This window comes from Myxine glutinosa, chromosome 5 (assembly GCF_964187855.1).
Source record: "Myxine glutinosa chromosome 5, kmMyxGlut1.1, whole genome shotgun sequence".
NCBI lineage: Eukaryota > Metazoa > Chordata > Myxini > Myxiniformes > Myxinidae > Myxine > Myxine glutinosa.
The window spans coordinates 70,664,940-70,682,601 of NC_136265.1; the positions used below are offsets into that span (position 1 = coordinate 70,664,940).

At 46.7% G+C, this 17,662-nt stretch overlaps 1 protein-coding gene across 1 annotated transcript; it reads left to right on the forward strand.

Moving 5' to 3' along the window:
- Positions 1 to 3,662: 3,662 nt before the first annotated feature.
- On the forward strand, positions 3,663 to 5,208 carry LOC144892126 (uncharacterized). The gene is made up of 2 exons (XM_078777343.1): positions 3,663 to 4,629; positions 5,201 to 5,208. Exons 1-2 carry the CDS (start codon positions 3,663 to 3,665, stop codon positions 5,206 to 5,208), a joined length of 975 nt encoding a protein of 324 aa, XP_078633469.1.
- The last annotated feature ends 12,454 nt before the right edge of the window (positions 5,209 to 17,662 follow it).

Consider the following 17,662-nt stretch of genomic DNA (forward strand, 5'->3'; position numbering starts at 1 on the left):
CTGCTTAACAGAAACTTTCCTCCTTCATGATGTCTCTGATTCATTAGTATCTCTTCCAGGTTACTCCCTCCTCCGGTATGATAGATCTGAGCCTCGTCCTGGAGGTGGGGTTGCTATCTTTATAAAAAACTCTCTTCCTCACTCGCCCTGCACTGCCCTCTCTCCACCTCACCCCCAGGAATACCTTTGGCTACGGCTTCCCCTTCGCTCCCACCTTTTGTTCATATGCGTGTTGTACCGTCTACCAAACAGTGATGACTCAATCTGCATCGCGCTGTCTGATAATATGGACCAACTTCTATCTACCCATCCCAACTCTCTCTTCCTCATATGTGGTGATTTCAATTGTCACCATGCCAGTTGGCTGGGTGTGGGTACCTCTCTCACCAGCCATGGCTCCTCAGCAAAGGACTTCTGCGACTCACTGGGACTGACACAATCTGTCAATTTCCCGACCCGGATCTCAGTCAACGGAGCATCTTCTCTTCTGGACTTGGTTATGACTAACTTCCCTGAAAATGTCTGCTGCTCTTCTTCTGCTCCAATCGGCTCATCTGATCATGTGCTTGTTAAAGTGGACATCTCTCTGACCATTCTCAGAGAGCCTTCTCAGCGTCGACGAGTCTGGCATTTCACTCAGGCCAACTGGCACGGTCTTCAAGCAGCCATCACTCATCTGGACTGCTCTCCCATCTGACATCAACTCATCCTGGGAATTCTTCCAAAGTAAGTTGCTCTCTCTCATGCACAGATTTATCCCATCTCGTCTTCAGTTGTCATACCCTTCCTCCCGTCCATGGTACACAGAATCTTGTGGTGAGGCTATTGCCCAGAAACAACTTGCCTTCGTCTCCTGGAAAGCAAATCCAACGGAAGGAAATCTCATTTCCTTTCACAAAGCCCGAAACAAGTGTGTGTCCACCTTCAGGAGAACCAGGAAACAATATCTCTCCGTTCTCAAGACCGAACTCTCTTATCTGTCTCCCTCTTCCAAATCCTGGTGGCATCTGGTTAAATCTGTTTCTGGTGTTTGTTCCCCCTCCAACCTCTCCCTCACCTCAAACGGCTACACGGCTGACTCCGCACGTGAAAAAGCTGAATGCCTCAACTCTGTGTTTGCCTCTAAATCTTGTCTCAAACCCATCCCTCTCTGTACCCACCGTACCCAGTCGCACCCAGCTGCTCCTGGACTCTCTGTCCTTTCCTCCTGACAAGGTGGAAAAGTTTCTGTCAACCCTCGACTCTGATTCTGCAACTGGACCTGACGGCATCAGCCCACGGATCCTAAAATCCTGTTCTTCCGCTTTTTCACTCCCTGTTTCTGTTCTCTTCACCCTCTCTTTTGCTCAAGGTCATCTGCCATCTGCTTGGAAATCAGCCAACATCACCGCTTTGCACAAAAAAGGTGCAAAACAGATCCTAGCAACTACAGACCAATCAGCCTTCTCCCAATTATCAGCAAAGTCATGGAATCCATCATTGCTTCGGATATGAAATCTTTCCTCTTCTCCAATGGCTTGATCTCTGATCATCAATTTGGTTTCAAACCTGGTCACTCTACTCTGGACATGCTGCTTCTGCTTTCTCAACAATGGATGGAGGTCCTCAATGCCAAACAGGAAATTCGAGCTGTCTCCCTTGACATATCACGTGCCTTCGATACGGTCTGGCACCCCGCTCTGCTCACCAAACCCTCCTCCTTTGGTATCCATGGAAATCTCCACGCATGGCTGGCGGACTTTCTCCCTAGTCAACGTGTGGCCCTGAATGGGTTTCTCTCATCTCCTCTTCCTGTTCAGGCTGGAGTTCCCCAAGGCAGTATTCTGGTCCCTGTGCTCTTTCTGGTCTTCATCAATGATCTCTCTGACTCTCTTGAAAATCCTCTCTATCTCTTTGCTGATGACTCTACTCTCTGTCGCTCCATTACTCATCCCTCAGATCGGCAGTCTGCAGCCTCCTCACTCTCTGCAGACCTGGACAAAATCACAGACTGGGCAAACAAGTGGAACATGTCTTTCAATCCTGACAAATCTCACACTCTTCCGATGTCTCTCCGAAAAGACCAACTGGACAACCCTCCCATCCACTTTCTGAATAATCCTCACCAAGAAGTTCTGTCACTCAAGCTTTTGGGTCTCACTATCTGCCATGATCTTTCCTGGGAAAACCACATTTCAAATCTGGCCTCCAAAGCCAGTCGCCGACTGGGCATCCTCCGTCGTGTGAAGTCCTTCCTTGGCACACCTGAGCTCCTCACCACATACAAGGCTTTCATCCGCAGCTCAATGGAATACTGCTCTCCCCTCTGGGCTGGTGCTCCTGCCTCACAACGAGCTCGTCTTCACGCTGTTGAAACCAAAGCGTTCAGAATCATTGGAATCTCCCGCGATGAAGCTAACTCCAAGGGCCTTTCACTCACTCACCGCAGGCAGGTTGGTGGTATTTCCGTCTTCTACCGACTCCTCTCTGGCCTTGCCCCCCCCCCCAGCTCTCTCTGGGCTCTGTCCCCCAAATATTCCTACAGGTCGCACAAGATCTGCCTGCAACCCTCTTATGGTTAAACTGCCAAAATCAAGACTCTCTGCTCACCTTCACTCCTTCATTTCTCTTTTCGCCCGCCTCTGGAACAAACTCCCTCACTCTCTTCAATCCCACTCCTCCCTCCAGGTCTTTAAAACAGCTGTTCACCACCATCTCTTATCGTCCCCCATCCAAAACCTTGATCTTTTCTACCCCCGCTAATTTCACCCCAAATCCCCTTTTTTGAAATGCCAACTTCTGTCCTGGAAGTCCTCGGTGTCCTTGTGTTTTATACTTCTCCCACCCGCCCCCCCCCCCCTTCCCACGCCTCCTCCGCCCAAGCCCTCTCCCTCCCACACATCTCCAGATGTCCCTGCTCTCAAATGTTGTGTTTGTGTGCTTCCCCTTCTCTCCCCATCTTGTCTTCCGCTCCCTCTTTTTATATATTTTGTTTGTGTGTTTGATTTGTTTGTGAAATAAATGTTAGCTCTTTCACGAGCCTCGATTCTGTATACAAAAAAGAAAAGAAAAAAAAAGTGAGTGAGTGAGTCAGTCTGTAAACACTTCAGTCATTGTCGCTTGAACCAAACACACTATGTTGATGAAACTTGGCCACAAGCTTCATATTTGATGCCTAACGAGGGTATATTGACCACATCAAAATCTGGGCTCATTGAGGTGGTCTATGGGGGGTAGGTGGGTAGGGTTGACCCCCCACCCCCACCCCAACATAGGTTTTACTCTCTTCTCCTAAACTGCACACACAATTTCGATTAAACTTGCCCACAACCTTAATCGCCCGTGATGTACCAAAGTTTGTTCATGGCATTAAAAATATCAGGGTTGAGGGAGTCTGTGGGGGGTATAAGTGACTGTTGCTCCTGATCCAGGTGAGCTTCAGGAGTCGTTTCAGGTGAGCCTATTTTTCAATCCTTGATATGGAGCTTCTCCATTGAGCGAAGTACAGAAATATGTCAAATGTTTAATCTAATCTGAGTGAAATACTTGTCAATTCTGCAACATTTTAATGTTTTGGTGAATTTTGAATGCTTTTTTTATTTGTATTTCCAGTGAAACAAATGGAACTGGTTTCTTGTTCCGACTGTTCCCAGTTGTTCTGCTCAGAAGTTTTAAATCATCACATGACACACACTAATTCTCAAAACAACGATGCATTTCACAGTGTGTCTTCCATCCGCAGTTGTAAAAGCTGTACAGACTCTCTCAAGAATATCCAAGGAATTAAGAGACCATTGAAGTTTTCTGTTTGCAATAAGGATTTTGCTTCTTCATCGCACTTGCATCAACATAAAAAAATGCACACTGGAGGAAACCCATACAAGTGTTCTGTTTGCAATAAGGATTTTGCTTCTTTATGGTATTTGTCTAAACATCGAAAAATACACACAGGAGAGAAGCCCTACAAGTGTTCTGTTTGCAATAAGGGTTTTGCTTCTTCATCGTACTTGCATCAACATCAAAAAATGCACACTGGAGGAAACCCATACAAGTGTTCTGTTTGCAATAAGGATTTTGCTTCTTTATGGTATTTGTCTAAACATCGAAAAATACACACAGGAGAGAAGCCCTACAAGTGTTCTGTTTGCAATGAGGATTTTGCTTCTTCATCGTATTTGCATAAACATCGAAAAATACACACAGGAGAGAAGCCCTACAAGTGTTCAGTTTGCAATAAGGGTTTTGCTTCTTCATCGTACTTGCATCAACATCAAAAAATGCACACTGGAGAAAACCCATTCAAGTGTTCTGTTTGTGAGAAGGATTTTGCTTCTTCATCGTATTTGCATCAACATCAAATAATACATCGAGGAGAGAATACACACAAGTGTTCTGTTTGCAAGAAGGATTTTGCTTCTTCATCAAATTTGCACCGACATCAAAAAATACACACAGGAGCGAAGCCCTACAAGTGTTCTGTTTGCAATAAGGGTTTTGCTTCTTCATCGTATTTGCATCAACATCAAAAAATGCACACTGGAGAAAACCCATTCAAGTGTTCTGTTTGTGAGAAGCATTTTGCTTCTTCATCGTATTTGCATCAACATCAAAGAATACATCGAGGAGAGAATCCACACAAGTGTTCTGTTTGCAAGAAGGATTTTGCTTCTTCATCAAATTTGCACCAACATCAAAAAATACACACAGGAGCGAAGCCCTACAAGTGTTCTGTTTGCAATAAGGATTTTGCTTCTTCATCGTATTTGCATCAACATCGAAAAATACACACAGGAGATAAGCCCAACAAGTGTTCTGTTTGCAAGAAGGGTTTTGTTCATCTCTCAGCAATGAAAAGACATGAAAGAATTCACGCAAGAGAGAATATATCAACCGCACTGTGAGACTGTTTTTTTACACAATAGCACAAACCTGAAGACAAAACGCCTGGCCCCAAAACTATGACAAAACTGAAGATGAACAGAATTTACTCTCCATGGTGTGTGTGTGTGTGTGTGTGTGTGTGTGTGTGTGTGTGTGTGTGTGTGTGTGTGTGTGTGTGTGTGTGTGTGTGTTTATTGGTTTTTGTAGTGTTCTACTGGACCTTTCTGATGTAGAATGTGATGTACCAAAATGATTATTATGATCTCATGAATTGATTCGTCCCATTAACTGCAAATAATTCAGAGCAATTCCCATGTTTCTAAGTGCACTCCACGTTCAGGTAGTTAAAGCAGTTTAATAAGTCCTTCCATTCCACGGTATTCCACTTCGAAAATAAATCGCAAATACAATGATAACATTGGAAGAAAGTACGTATGAATTAATACTGGACCATCCCAATGTGGAATGTGATTTACCTAAATGATCATCATGATTTTGGGTTGATTCGGCGAATTAACTACAAATAACGGGGATTAATTCCCATGTTTCTAAACGTGTGCGATGTGAAGGTGTATAGAGCAGTTTAATCGGTCCTTCCAGGGCATGGCATTCTCGTTACAAAATAAATTCCAGAAAAAACAATAATAACAGTTGTATCATTTGGCAATAATAATAACTTTCTCTTATCTTCCATATCTTATATAAAACACCATCGCTTATCTTCCCCCATCCAAAACCTTGATCTTTTCTACCCCCATTAATTCACCCCAGATCAACTTTTCTGAAATTATTTTCTGAATTTCTTTTTTCCTGGAAGTCCTAGCTGTGTCCATGTGTTTTTTACCTCTCCCACCTCCCACCCCCCTTCTCACGCCTCCTCCCCCCAAGCCCTCTCACTCCCACATATCTCCCGATATCCCTGCTCTCAAATGTGCTTGTGCACTTCCCCCTCTCGCCTCATGTTGTCTCCCGCTCCCTTTGTTTTGTCTTGTGTGTCCGTTTGTTTTTTTGTCATTCATGTTAGCCCTTACACGAGCCTCGATCTTGCATACAAAAAAAAAAAAAAAAAATATATATATATAACCCCTACCCCCCTTGCACTCTCCGTCCTGACCAAAGTACATCTGGGCTTCGGACAAGCTAATGCTCAAGCAGTACAGTAGGCAGGTACGCAACAAGGCCGTGAGGACTGAACAATGAGAATTTGATCTCATGTGCCAATGGGCACACTTATGGATTTAAAAGAAGCAAGCTGATCCACAGAGGAGCCCATCCTCTATTGTGAAGTATATTCCACGCATCATGGGTTGGTGACACGGAGAAAAAGACGTTTTCATGAGAATCTAAAGAGTCAAGAAGTACACGACATGGCCAAAAGTATGCTGACACCCTTTCTAATGAGTGGATTCGGCTGTTTCCGCCACACCCATTGCTGACAGGTATATATAATCAAGTAAACAGGCACACAATCTCCATAGACAAACATTGTTCGTCGAATGGGCCGTACTGAAGAGCTCAGTGACTTTAAACGTCGCACCGTCATGAGATGCCACCTTTCCAACAAGTCAGTTCGTCAATTTCTGCCCTGCGAGAGCTGCCCCAGTCAACTGGAAGTGCTGTTATTGTGAAATGGAAACGTCTCAGAGCAGCAACAGCTCAGCTGTGAAGTGGTAGGCCACACAAGCTCACAGAATGGGAGCGTCGAGTGCTGAAGTGCGTAAAAATCATCTGGCCTCGGTTGCAACACTCACTAACGAGTTCCAACCTGCCTCTGGAAGCAACATCAGCACAACAACTGTTTGTTGGGAGCTTCATGAAGTGGGTTTCCACGGCCGAGCAGCCGCACACAAGCCTAAGATCACCATGCACAATGCCAAGCTTCGGCTCGAGTGGTGTAAAGCTCGCCGCCATTGGACTCTGCAGCAGTGGAAATGCATTCTCTGGAGTGATGAATCACGCTTCACCACCTGGCAGTCCGACGGATGAATCTGGGTTTGGCAGATGCCTGGAGAACGCTACCTGCCTGAATGCACAGTGCCAACTGTGAAGTTTGGTGGAGGAGGAATAATGGTCTGGAGCTCTTTTTCATGCTTCGGGCTAGGCCCCTTAGTTCCAGTGAAGGGAAATCTTAGCACTGCAGCATACACTGATATTGTAGATGATTGTGTGCTTCCAACTTTGTGGCAACAGTTTGGTGAAGGCCCTTTTCTGTTTCAGTATGACAATGGCCCAGTGCACAAAGCGAGGTCCATACAGAAATGGTTTGTCAAGATCGGTGTGGAAGAACTTGACTGGCCTGCACAGATACCTGACCTCAACCCCATCGAACATCTTTGCGATGAATTTGAACGCCGACTGTGAGCCAGGCCTAATCGCCCAACATTAGTGCCCGACCTCACTAATGCTCTTGTGGCTGAATGGAAGCAAGTTCCCGCAGCAATGTTCCAACATCGAGTGGAAAGCCTTCCCAGAAGAGTGGAGGCTGTCATGGCAGCAATGGGGGGACCAACTCCATATTAATGCCCATGATTTTGGAATGAGATGTTCGACGAGCACATACGTATGTGATGTTCGGGTGTCCACATACTTTTTGCCCTGTCGTGTTGCTTCAAAAGATGATAAAGTTTCACTTAAAAAGATTATTGCAGTCACAAAAACCCATAAATGCCAATTCAACATCAGAATAAAGTAAATAACTGATGAAATCAGACAACAAACAACTGAAGAGGGAGGAGTGGGATTGAAGGGAGTGAGGGAGTTTGTTCCAGAGGCGGGAGAAAAGTGGAATGAAAGAGTGAAGGTGAGCAGAGAGCCGAGATTTCGGCAGTTTAACCATCAGAGGGTTGCTGGCAGATCTTGTGCGACCTGTAGGAATATTTGGGGGACAGAGCACAGAGAGAGCTGGGGGAGCAAAGCCGGAGAGGAGTCGGTAGAAGACAGAAAGACCACCTACCTGCCTACGGTGAGTGAGTGAAAGGCCCTCAGAGATAGCTTCATCGCGGGAGATTCCAATGATTCTGAAAGCTTTGGTTTCAACAGCGTGAAGACGAGCTATGTGTGAGGCAGCAGCACCAGCCCAGAGGGGAGAGCAGTATTCCATTGAGCTGCGGATGAAAGCCTTGTATGTGGTGAGGAGCTCAGGTGTGCCAAGGAAGGACTTCACACGACGGAGGATGCCCAGTCGGTGACTGGCTTTGGAGGCCAGCTTGGAAATGTGGTTTTCCCAAGAAAGATCATCGCAGATAGTGAGACCCAAAAGCTTGAGCGACAGAACTTCTTGGAGAGGATTGTTGAGAAAGTAGATTGGAGGGTTGTCCATTCGATCTTTTCGGAGAGACATTGTAAGAGTGTGAGATTTGTCAGGATTGAAAGCCATGTTCCACTTGTTTGACCAGTCTGTGATTTTGTCCAGGTCTTCAGAGAGTGAGGAGGCTGCAGACTGCCGATCTGAGGGAAGACGAATGGTGCGGCAGAGAGTGGAGTCATCAGCAAAGAGATAGAGAGGATTTTCCAGAGAGTCGGAGAGATCATTTATAAAGACCAGAAAAAGCACAGGGCCCAGAACACTGCCTTGGGGAACTCCAGCCTGAACAGGAAGGGGAGATGACAGAAATCCATTCAGGGCCACACGTTGACTACGACCAGAGAGGAAGTCCGCAAGCCATACATGGAGATTTCCATGGATACCATAGGAGGAGAGTTTGGTGAGCAGAGCTGGGTGCCAGACCGTATCGAAGGCATGTGATATGTCAAGGGAGACAGCTCTGATTTCCTGTTTGGCATTGAGGACCTCCATCCATTGTTGAGGCAGCAGAAGCAGCATGTCCAGAGTAGAGTGACCTGGTCTGAAACCAAATTGATGATCAGAGATCAAGCCATTGGAGAAGAGGAAAGATTTCATATCCGAAGCAATGATGGATTCCATGACTTTGCTGATAATTGGGAGCAGGCTGATTGGTATGTATTTGCAAGGATCTGTTTTTGCACCTTTATTGTGTAAAGCGGTAATGTTTGCTGATTTCCAGGATGCTGGCAGATGACCTTGAGCAAAAGATAGTGTGAAAAGAGCAGAGAGAGGGTGAGATAGAGTGGCAGAGCAGGATTTTAGGACCCGTGGGCTGATGCCGTCTGGTCCAGTTGCAGAATCAGAGTCGAGGTTAAACAAAAACTCCTCCACCTTGTCAGGAGAGAAGGACACAGAGTCCAGGAGCAGTTGGGTTCGACTGGGAAAGGTGGGAACAGAGAGAGATGGGTTTGGGACACAAGATTTTGAGGCAAACACAGAGTTGAGGCATTCGGCTTTGTCACGTGCGATGTCAACTGTGTGGCCATTTGAGGTAAGGGAGGGGATGGAGGGGGAATAAACACCAGAAACGGATTTGACCAGACGCCAGCAGGATTTGGAGGAAGGAGACAGGTTTGAGAGTTCATTCTTGAGTGTGGAGAGATAGTGCTTCCTGGCACTCCTGAGGGTAGACACACACTTGTTCCGAGTTTGGTGGAAGGAACTGAGATTGTCTTCAGTTGGATTAGCCTTCCAAGAGGCAAAGGCAAGTTGTTTCAGGGCAACTGCCTCACCACAAGATTCAGTGTACCATGGATGGGAGGAAGGGTTAGACAACTGAAGACGAGATGGGATAAATCTGTGCATGAGAGAGAGCAGTTTGCTTTGGAAGAATTCCCAGGAAGAATTGATGTCAGAGGCAGTGGAGATGGGAGACCAATCCAGACGATTGATAGTTGCTTGAAGACCGTCCCAGTCGGCCTGAGTGAAATGCCAGACTCGTCGACGCTGAGGAGGCTCTCTGAGAATGGCCAGAGAGATGTCCACTTTGACAAGCACATGATCAGAAGAACCGATTGGAGCAGAAGAAGAGCAGCAGACATTAGCAGTGAAGTTTGTCCTAATCAAGTCTAGAAGAGAAGATACTCCATTGGCTGAGATCTGGGTCGGGAAATTGACAGATTGTGTCAATCCCAGTGAGTCACAGAAGTCCTTTGCTGAGGTGCCATGACTGGTGAGAGAGGAACCCACACCCAACCAGCTGGCATGATGACAGTTGAAGTCACCACATATGAATTGAGATGTCTTTTTGAGACGTTTATTTTTGTGACAATTATTTCTTGGGATTTGACCAAATTGTCTTTGAAAATCCTTCGTTTTTATTTATTTCATTGGATTCAATCATTTATCCTTTTTGTTTGTGTAATATAATGATGTCACATGGTTTACAGATGAAGCTCCTCTGGTCAAGATGGAAACCTTCCAGAGTAACTCTCTTCAGACCTCCCAGGATGCTTTGAGCAATGTGGATGTAAAGCAGGAATCATGTGAGTCTCCTCCCACGGAGCCGAGCAAAGCTGAGCAGCTACTCAAAGGTAAGCCGAGTTACGGAGAGCTCCCATCACACTTTCTTTACTTATTTTGTTTATTTTCCTGAATAAATTACTTATTTGCAATCCTTGTTGAATTGTGGATGCGTTCAAAGTGTTTCCCCACTTCATCTGTTTTTATGTCGAGACAGGGATATTGGTTCAATTTGAAATTCCCCAGAGACCTTTGTGCACTTTACACAAGAAGCTAAAGTTTAAAAGTCTTTCCTTCTCCAATTCACTCAGCGGAAATAAATTGTAAATAACAAACCAATTGAGATTACTGGGACTTGACAAGTTTGAAAGACAAGTTTATCATAATTATCTAATCATGTGATACAACATCTGCATTCAAGACCTCCACGAGAATGGAGTAAGTGTGGACCTTTTCCTTTAACATCTGAGATCGTTTTTGTTTTTGTTTTGTTTTTGTTTTGTTTTTTTTTGTTTTTGTATACAAGATCGAGGCTCATGAAAGAGCGAACATTAATCACACAGAAAGACAAACACACACATAAAACAAATAACATCGGGAGCAGTAGACAAGATGGGGAGAGAGGGGGAAGGACACAAACACAACATTTGAGAGCAGGGACCGAGAGACATGGAGACATCGAGAGATCTGTGGGAGGGAGAGGGCTTTGGGGGGGAGGCATGTGAAGGGCGGGGGGGGGGGGGGGAGAGGTATAAACATATGGACACTGCCAGGACTTCCAGGAAAGAAGTTGGAATTTCAAACAAGGTGGATCTGGGGTGAATTAGTGTGGGTAGAAAAGATCAAGGTTTTGGATGGGGGTAGATAAGAGATGGTGGTGAACAGCTGTTTTAAAGACCTGGCGGGAGGAGTGGGATTTTTTTTTTTTTTTTTTTTTTTTGTATACAAGATCGAGGCTCGTGAAAGAGCGAACATTAATCACACAGAAAGACAAACCGACACATAAAACATATAACATCGGGAGCGGTAGACAAGATGGGGAGAGAGGGGGAAGGACACAAACACAACATTTGAGAGCAGGGACCGAGAGACATGGAGACATCGAGAGATCTGAGAGAGGGCGAGGGCTTTGTGGGGGGGGGGCATGGGAAGGGGGCGGTGGGAGAGGTATAAAACATATGGACACTGCCAGGACTTCCAGGAAAGAAGTTGGAATGTCAAACAAGGTGGATCTGGGGTGAATTAGCGGGGGTAGAAAAGATCAAGGTTTTGGATGGGGGAAGATAAGAGATGGTGGTGAACAGCTGTTTTAAAGACCTGGAGGGAGGAGTGGGATTGAAGGGAGTGAGGGAGTTTGTTCCAGAGGCGGGAGAAAAGAGGAATGAAAGAGTGAAGGTGAGCCGAGAGCCGAGATTTCGGCAGTTTAACCATCAGAGGGTTGCTGGCAGATCTTGTCCGACCTGTAGGAATATTTGGGGGACAGAGCACAGAGAGAGCTGGGGGTGCAAGGCCCGAGAGGAGTCGGTAGAAGACAGAAAGACCACCTACCTGCCTGCGGTGAGTGAGTGAAAGGTCCTCAGAGATGGCTTCATCGCGGGAGATTCCAATAATTCTGAAAGCTTTGGTTTCAACAGCGTGAAGCCGAGCTAGGTGTGAGGCAGGAGCACCGGCCCATAGGGGAGAACAGTATTCCATTGAGCTGCGGATGAAAGCCTTGTATGTGGTGAGGAGCTCAGGTGTGCCGAGGAAGGACTTCGCACGACGGAGGATGCCCAGTCGGCGACTGGCTTTGGAGGCCAGCTTGGAAATGTGGTTTTCCCAAGAAAGATCATGGCAGATAGTGAGACCCAAAATCTTGAGCGACAGAACTTCTTGGAGAGGATTGTTGAGAAAGTAGATGGGAGGGTTGTCCAGTCGATCTTTTCGGAGAGACATAGTAAGAGTGTGAGATTTGTCAGGATTGAAAGACATGTTCCACTTGTTTGACCAGTCTGTGATTTTGTCCAGGTCTTCAGAGTGAGGAGGCAGCAGATTGCCGATCTGAGGGAAGAGGAATGGAGCGGCAGAGAGTGGAGTCATCAGCAAAGAGATAGAGAGGATTTTCGAGAGAGTCAGAGAGATCATTGATGAAGACCAGAAAAAGCACGGGGCCCAGAACACTGCCTTGGGGAACTCCAGCCTGAAACAGGAAGAGGAGATGAGAGAAACCCATTCAGGGCCACACGTTGACGACGACTAGAGAGGAAGTCCGCCAGCCATGCGTGGAGATTTCCATGGATACCAAAGGAGGAGAGTTTGGTGAGCAGAGCGGGGTGCCAGACCGTGTCGAAGGCACGTGATATGTCGAGGGAGACAGTTCTAATTTCCTGTTTGGCATTGAGGATTGAAGGGAGTGTGGGAGTTTGTTCCAGAGGCGGGAGAAAAGAGGAATGAAAGAGTGAAGGTGAGCAGAGAGCCGAGATTTCGGCAGTTTAACCATCAGAGGGTTGCTGGCAGATCTTGTGCGACCTGTAGGAATATTTGGGGGACAGAGCACAGAGAGAGCTGGGGGAGCAAGGCCGGAGAGGAGTCGGTAGAAGACAGAAAGACCACCTACCTGCCTGCGGTGAGTGAGTGAAAGGCCCTCAGAGATAGCTTCATCGCGGGAGATTCCAATGATTTTGAAAGCTTTGGATTCAACAGCGTGAAGCCGAGCCAGGTGTGAGGCAGGAGCACCAGCCCATAGGGGAGAACAGTATTCCATTGAGCTGCGGATGAAAGCCTTGTATGTGGTGAGGAGCTCAGGTGTGCCGAGGAAGGACTTCGCACGATGGAGGATGCCCAGTCGGCGACTGGCTTTGGAGGCCAGCTTGGAAATGTGGTTTTCCCAGGAAAGATCATGGCAGATAGTGAGACCCAAAAGCTTGAGCGACAGAACTTCTTGGAGAGGATTGTTGAGAAAGTAGATGGGAGGGTTGTCCAGTCGATCTTTTCGGAGAGACATAGTAAGAGAGTGAGATTTGTCAGGAATGAAAGACATGTTCCACTTGTTTGACCAGTCTGTGATTTTGTCCAGGTCTTCAGAGATCCCTGGTGTTGGGCTAGTGGCTAGGGTGCCGGCTTAGGATCCTAGGATCCTGGGTTCGAATCCCGGTCGATTGCTGAATTAACGCCAGGGGGGTTGACTCAGCCTGTCATCCTTCCGAGGTCGGCTAATTGAGTACCAGTTCACTGGTAATTCCCTGTTTGTCGTTAAAAGGCGGCAAAAAGGGTTGGCGTCAGGAAGGGCATCCGGCCGTAAAACATTGCTTCAAAAAGGGGACCGAAAAACAACAACAACCACGGTTCCCGAAAAAGGCCAACCCCCGCTTTGCGGGGAAAAATGGCCTCTAAAGGTGGTTTTTTCTTCAGAGAGTGAGGAGGCTGCAGACTGCCGATCTGAGGGAAGAGGAATGGAGCGGCAGAGAGTGGAGTCATCAGCAAAGAGATAGAGAGGATTTTCCAGAGAGTCGGAGAGATCATTGATAAAGACCAGAAAAAGCACAGGGCCCAGCACACTGCCTTGGGGAACTCATTCCAGATGAGTGATGGAACTTTTCTTGGGGAAAGCACAGGGCCCAGAACAAATTGTTGTGGCATTTTCAGTGAAAATCCACATAATTTCCTGGATTGTGTCTGTTATATTTTTTTTTCTACAGTCGAGGCTTCTGGAAAAGCTTGAACAAGGAATGGAATTCGAATAGGACACAACATAACAAACCAACAACAACAAGAGTAGAGGAGGACAATATCAGGATTGATGGACAAATTGACAAACAAACTGATGGCAGTGTACAGAAGAGCATGCGCAGCTGTGGGGACGAAGGACGGGAACAGTGGTGAGTTTGAGGTGAGGGTGGGAGTGCATCAGGGGTCGGTGCTGAGTCCACTACTATTTGTGGCTGTGGTGGAGGTGCTGGCTCAGACCGTGGGGGAGGGTTTACCGTGGGAGTTGTTGTGTGCAGATGATCTGGTGTTGGTTGCGGAGGGTATGGATGGACTGAAGGAGAAGATGAACGAGTGGAAGGAATGTATGGAGACAAAAGGTCTGAAGGTGAATATCGGAGGGACGGGGGTGATGGCAAGTGGTGGAGCATGTGGTGAGGTGGAGGGAACTGGGAGGTGGCCGTGTGCTGTGTGTGGGAGGGGTGTCGGAGTGAACTCCATTCAATGTACAGTGTGTGCTGAGTGGGTTCATCGAGGGTGTGGTGGTCTGAGAGGGTCATTGACCGGTGTGGCAGCTGCATTCGGGTGTGGGGTGTGCACAGAGGGAGCTGCAGATGGGGGAAATGTTGAGTTGGATCTTGGAGACGGCGTGAAGCTGGAAGGTGTGAAAACGTTTTGCTGCCTCGGAGACATGCTGGGTGGGGAGGGTGGATCAGACTCGGCGGCGGTTGCTTGGGTGGGGTGTGCATGGAGGAAGTTTCGGGGGCTGAGTGGCGTGCTGGTGGGGGGGGGGGGGTGTCGCTGGGGCTGGGGGGAGGGGTGTGTGCTGCGTATGTGGGAGGTGTTGTGGTTTGTGGGAGCGAGACATGGGTAATGAACGTAGAGCAGCAACGCAGGCTGGAAAGGGTGGAAATGCGAATGGTTCGATGGATGTGCGGAGTATCATTGAGAGAGAGGAAGACAAATGATGAATTGCGAAAGATGATGGGAATATTGCCTGTGATCGATGCTGTGAAGAGGAACAGGTTGAGATGGTTTGGTCATGTATTGAGGAAGGATGAAAGTGACTGGATGAGAAGAGTGATGGAAGTTAATGTAGAAGGAAGTAGAGGACGGGGAAGACCGAGAAAGACTTGGCTAAAGATGGTGGAAGAAGAAATGCGGGCAAGGGGGTTAACAAGGAGAGATGCAGAAAATAGGGCAAAATGGAGAAGATTGTCATGGGGACCGCAAGGCTAACCCCTGCTCTAGCAGGGAACATGGCCTTAAAATGCATGTTGTTGTTGTATGGACAAATTGAGAGAGAGACTTTGAAGATAAGGGAAGTGAGGAAGAATGAGGAATGGGAGAAAACACAAGGGGGGACAAGACAGATACAGAAAGCAAACCCTCAGGGAGGAAAAAAAAGAAAGTTGCAAAGAGGAAAGTTCAACTTTGCACATCTGGATTTGGGGAGTTTCTCCCGTTCTTCAAGTTGAATGGGGAGCGTCAGTGAACAGCAATGTTCAAGTCTTTCCACAGATTCTCAATGGGATTGACATCTGGGCTTTGGCTGGGCCACTCAAGGACTTTCATGTTCTTGTTCTGAATCCATTCCAGTGTTGCTTTTTCTGAATGCTTGGGGTCATTGTCCTGTTGGAACGTAAATCTTCACCACACACTCATGGCTTTTGCACTCTCAAGCAGGTTATCCTCAAGCATTTGGCTCCATTCATTGTTCCATCTGTCGTTGCAAGTCTCCCAGTGCCTGACTTTCGTGCTCGTTGGTTTTCCGATTGGTAAAGCAGGAGCTTCATTTTCGGAGAACTTAACAAGAATGTACAGTAGATGCAGCGATTCCATGTGTAGGTCCAACTTGCGTTTCTCTTTCGCGACACTGATGTCTTCTATTATAATGTCTAGCTGCACCGCTAAAGTTACTCTGTCACTGCTTCTTGATATGAGGTGTGTTTCGTGAAACACTCGCGTGTCTCTTCGCACTCGTGCACAACATGGGGTTTTACACCTTACACTCACAGCTTGGTTTATAATGAAATATGCAATGCCAATACCACACATATCGCTTTACACTCTGGCTGTGCTTTACACAATGGCCACTCATGTTCATTGACTGATCTTCTTACACCAAGCTGGTGCGGAAGGATACTGCACATGCACAGTGAAAACGCATCTCTGTGGCTCAGCTGGAAGTAATTCAGACACGATGTTTTTCTTCCCAACGCGTTTTGTAAAAATGGAATATTATGAATCTAAAATCTAAAAAAGGAAATCATGTCTTTTGACAATTTTCTAATTACACGGGTTTAATCTCTGCTCCAGTCACTTTGGTAGGTTTTTCAATGAAGGCAAAATCTATAGGGAGTGCACAGCGATTGTGATTATGACAGCTCAAAAGCGTCTTTAGCTTAGCATCGCAGTGAACACCAAAATGGTGGCCGTAAGATTATCAGGATGAAATTGTGGGTGGGTGGAGTGAGGCCAGATCTCCAATCAAGGGTGGGAAAGATTGTTCCAGGAATGTGGACACACGAACAAGGGTATTGTTATATCCGCTATAAAGTGAATTTAAAAAATTCGTGCTAAATTAATAAGGCAATGTAGGGATGACAAACTAGTCTAAAAAAGGTCCGAAACAAGATGGGGATGATGTTGGTTCAGAGAGTAGCTAAGAGAATTGCCATCACATGGAGTAGCGAAGAGTAGCTAAGAGTATTGATCTTGGAGACGACGGCAGGGATTTTCGTAGCTGCACACTTTCTCCACGTTTTCAAAGTTGTCATTATTCACAATTGTATTTTGTCGAAACTGTATTTATCTTTCGGTGTGTGAACCTTTAGTGTGTCCCTTGGAAGTTTCTCGGTGTTGATCTTTCATAAATTAATCGTTTCTGTTTGCCGCGCGTGATGCGGCCTTGCAGCCTCAGGCTTCCACTGTCCCCCGTCGAAGTTTGTTTCTTCCTTCGCTGTTTTTGCTAGGTTTTTACATTTCCCTTTCTCCCCCAAACTTCATCGTACATCTACTCTTTGTCTCACGTTTTCACCCCCCCCCCCCCCCCCCAAAAAAAAAAAAAAAAAAAAAACATTTATTTCCCAATCTCCACGTGTGAAGTTGTCCCATCCTGTGCTTCTACCCAGGTACGCCGTCTCGCCCTGCCCCCATATCTCCTTGCATTCCACCTTTTCCCCTGTTCACGTGACTCGTGGTTGTCCCTCTCGGCTCCCTCTCCCCGTTGGTATCTTTGTGAATATAAGATTGTTCTTCACGGTTCTGTTTAAATATGTTTAAACTTTCCCCTGCAGTGTTTTATTCAGTGATTTATTACAACACGCTGTTTTTCTTCCTATTTAAAAGGCTTTTTTCAATTTCCTCTCCAATCATTCCATTTCAAAAAAATATTCAATCTCTTCTACGTCTCCCTCACTACATGCTCTAAATTCACATTCATTCCACCCCTCCTCCATCGTTCTTAAACGGATCGCTAACTTGAAAATCACAATAAACCCAAATTGTTAAAAATGTTCGTCTTTCATTAATCATCCACTTTTTAAACTCCCTCCTTGACCCTCCCCTCCTAAACTCCCCCGTTGCCCCTCCCATTCAAAACTCCCCCCCAACCCCTCCCCTTCAAATCTCCCCCCCCAACCATCTCTCCCAAAATTCTCCCCCCTCCCACCTCCTCCTCAAAGCTGCCTCCTCCCCACTTCGTCTCCCTTCTATCTCATACATCCACCTCCCCCATTCCCCCAACCTTCTACTTTCCTCTGCCCCCCCTCAAGCAACCCCTCACTGTGCCTCATCCCATCACCATCA

What these genes read in the sequence shown, in the direction of transcription:
- LOC144892126 (XM_078777343.1), top strand. Translation starts at nt 3,663, where the DNA reads ATGACACACACTAATTCTCAAAACAACGATGCATTTCACAGTGTGTCT.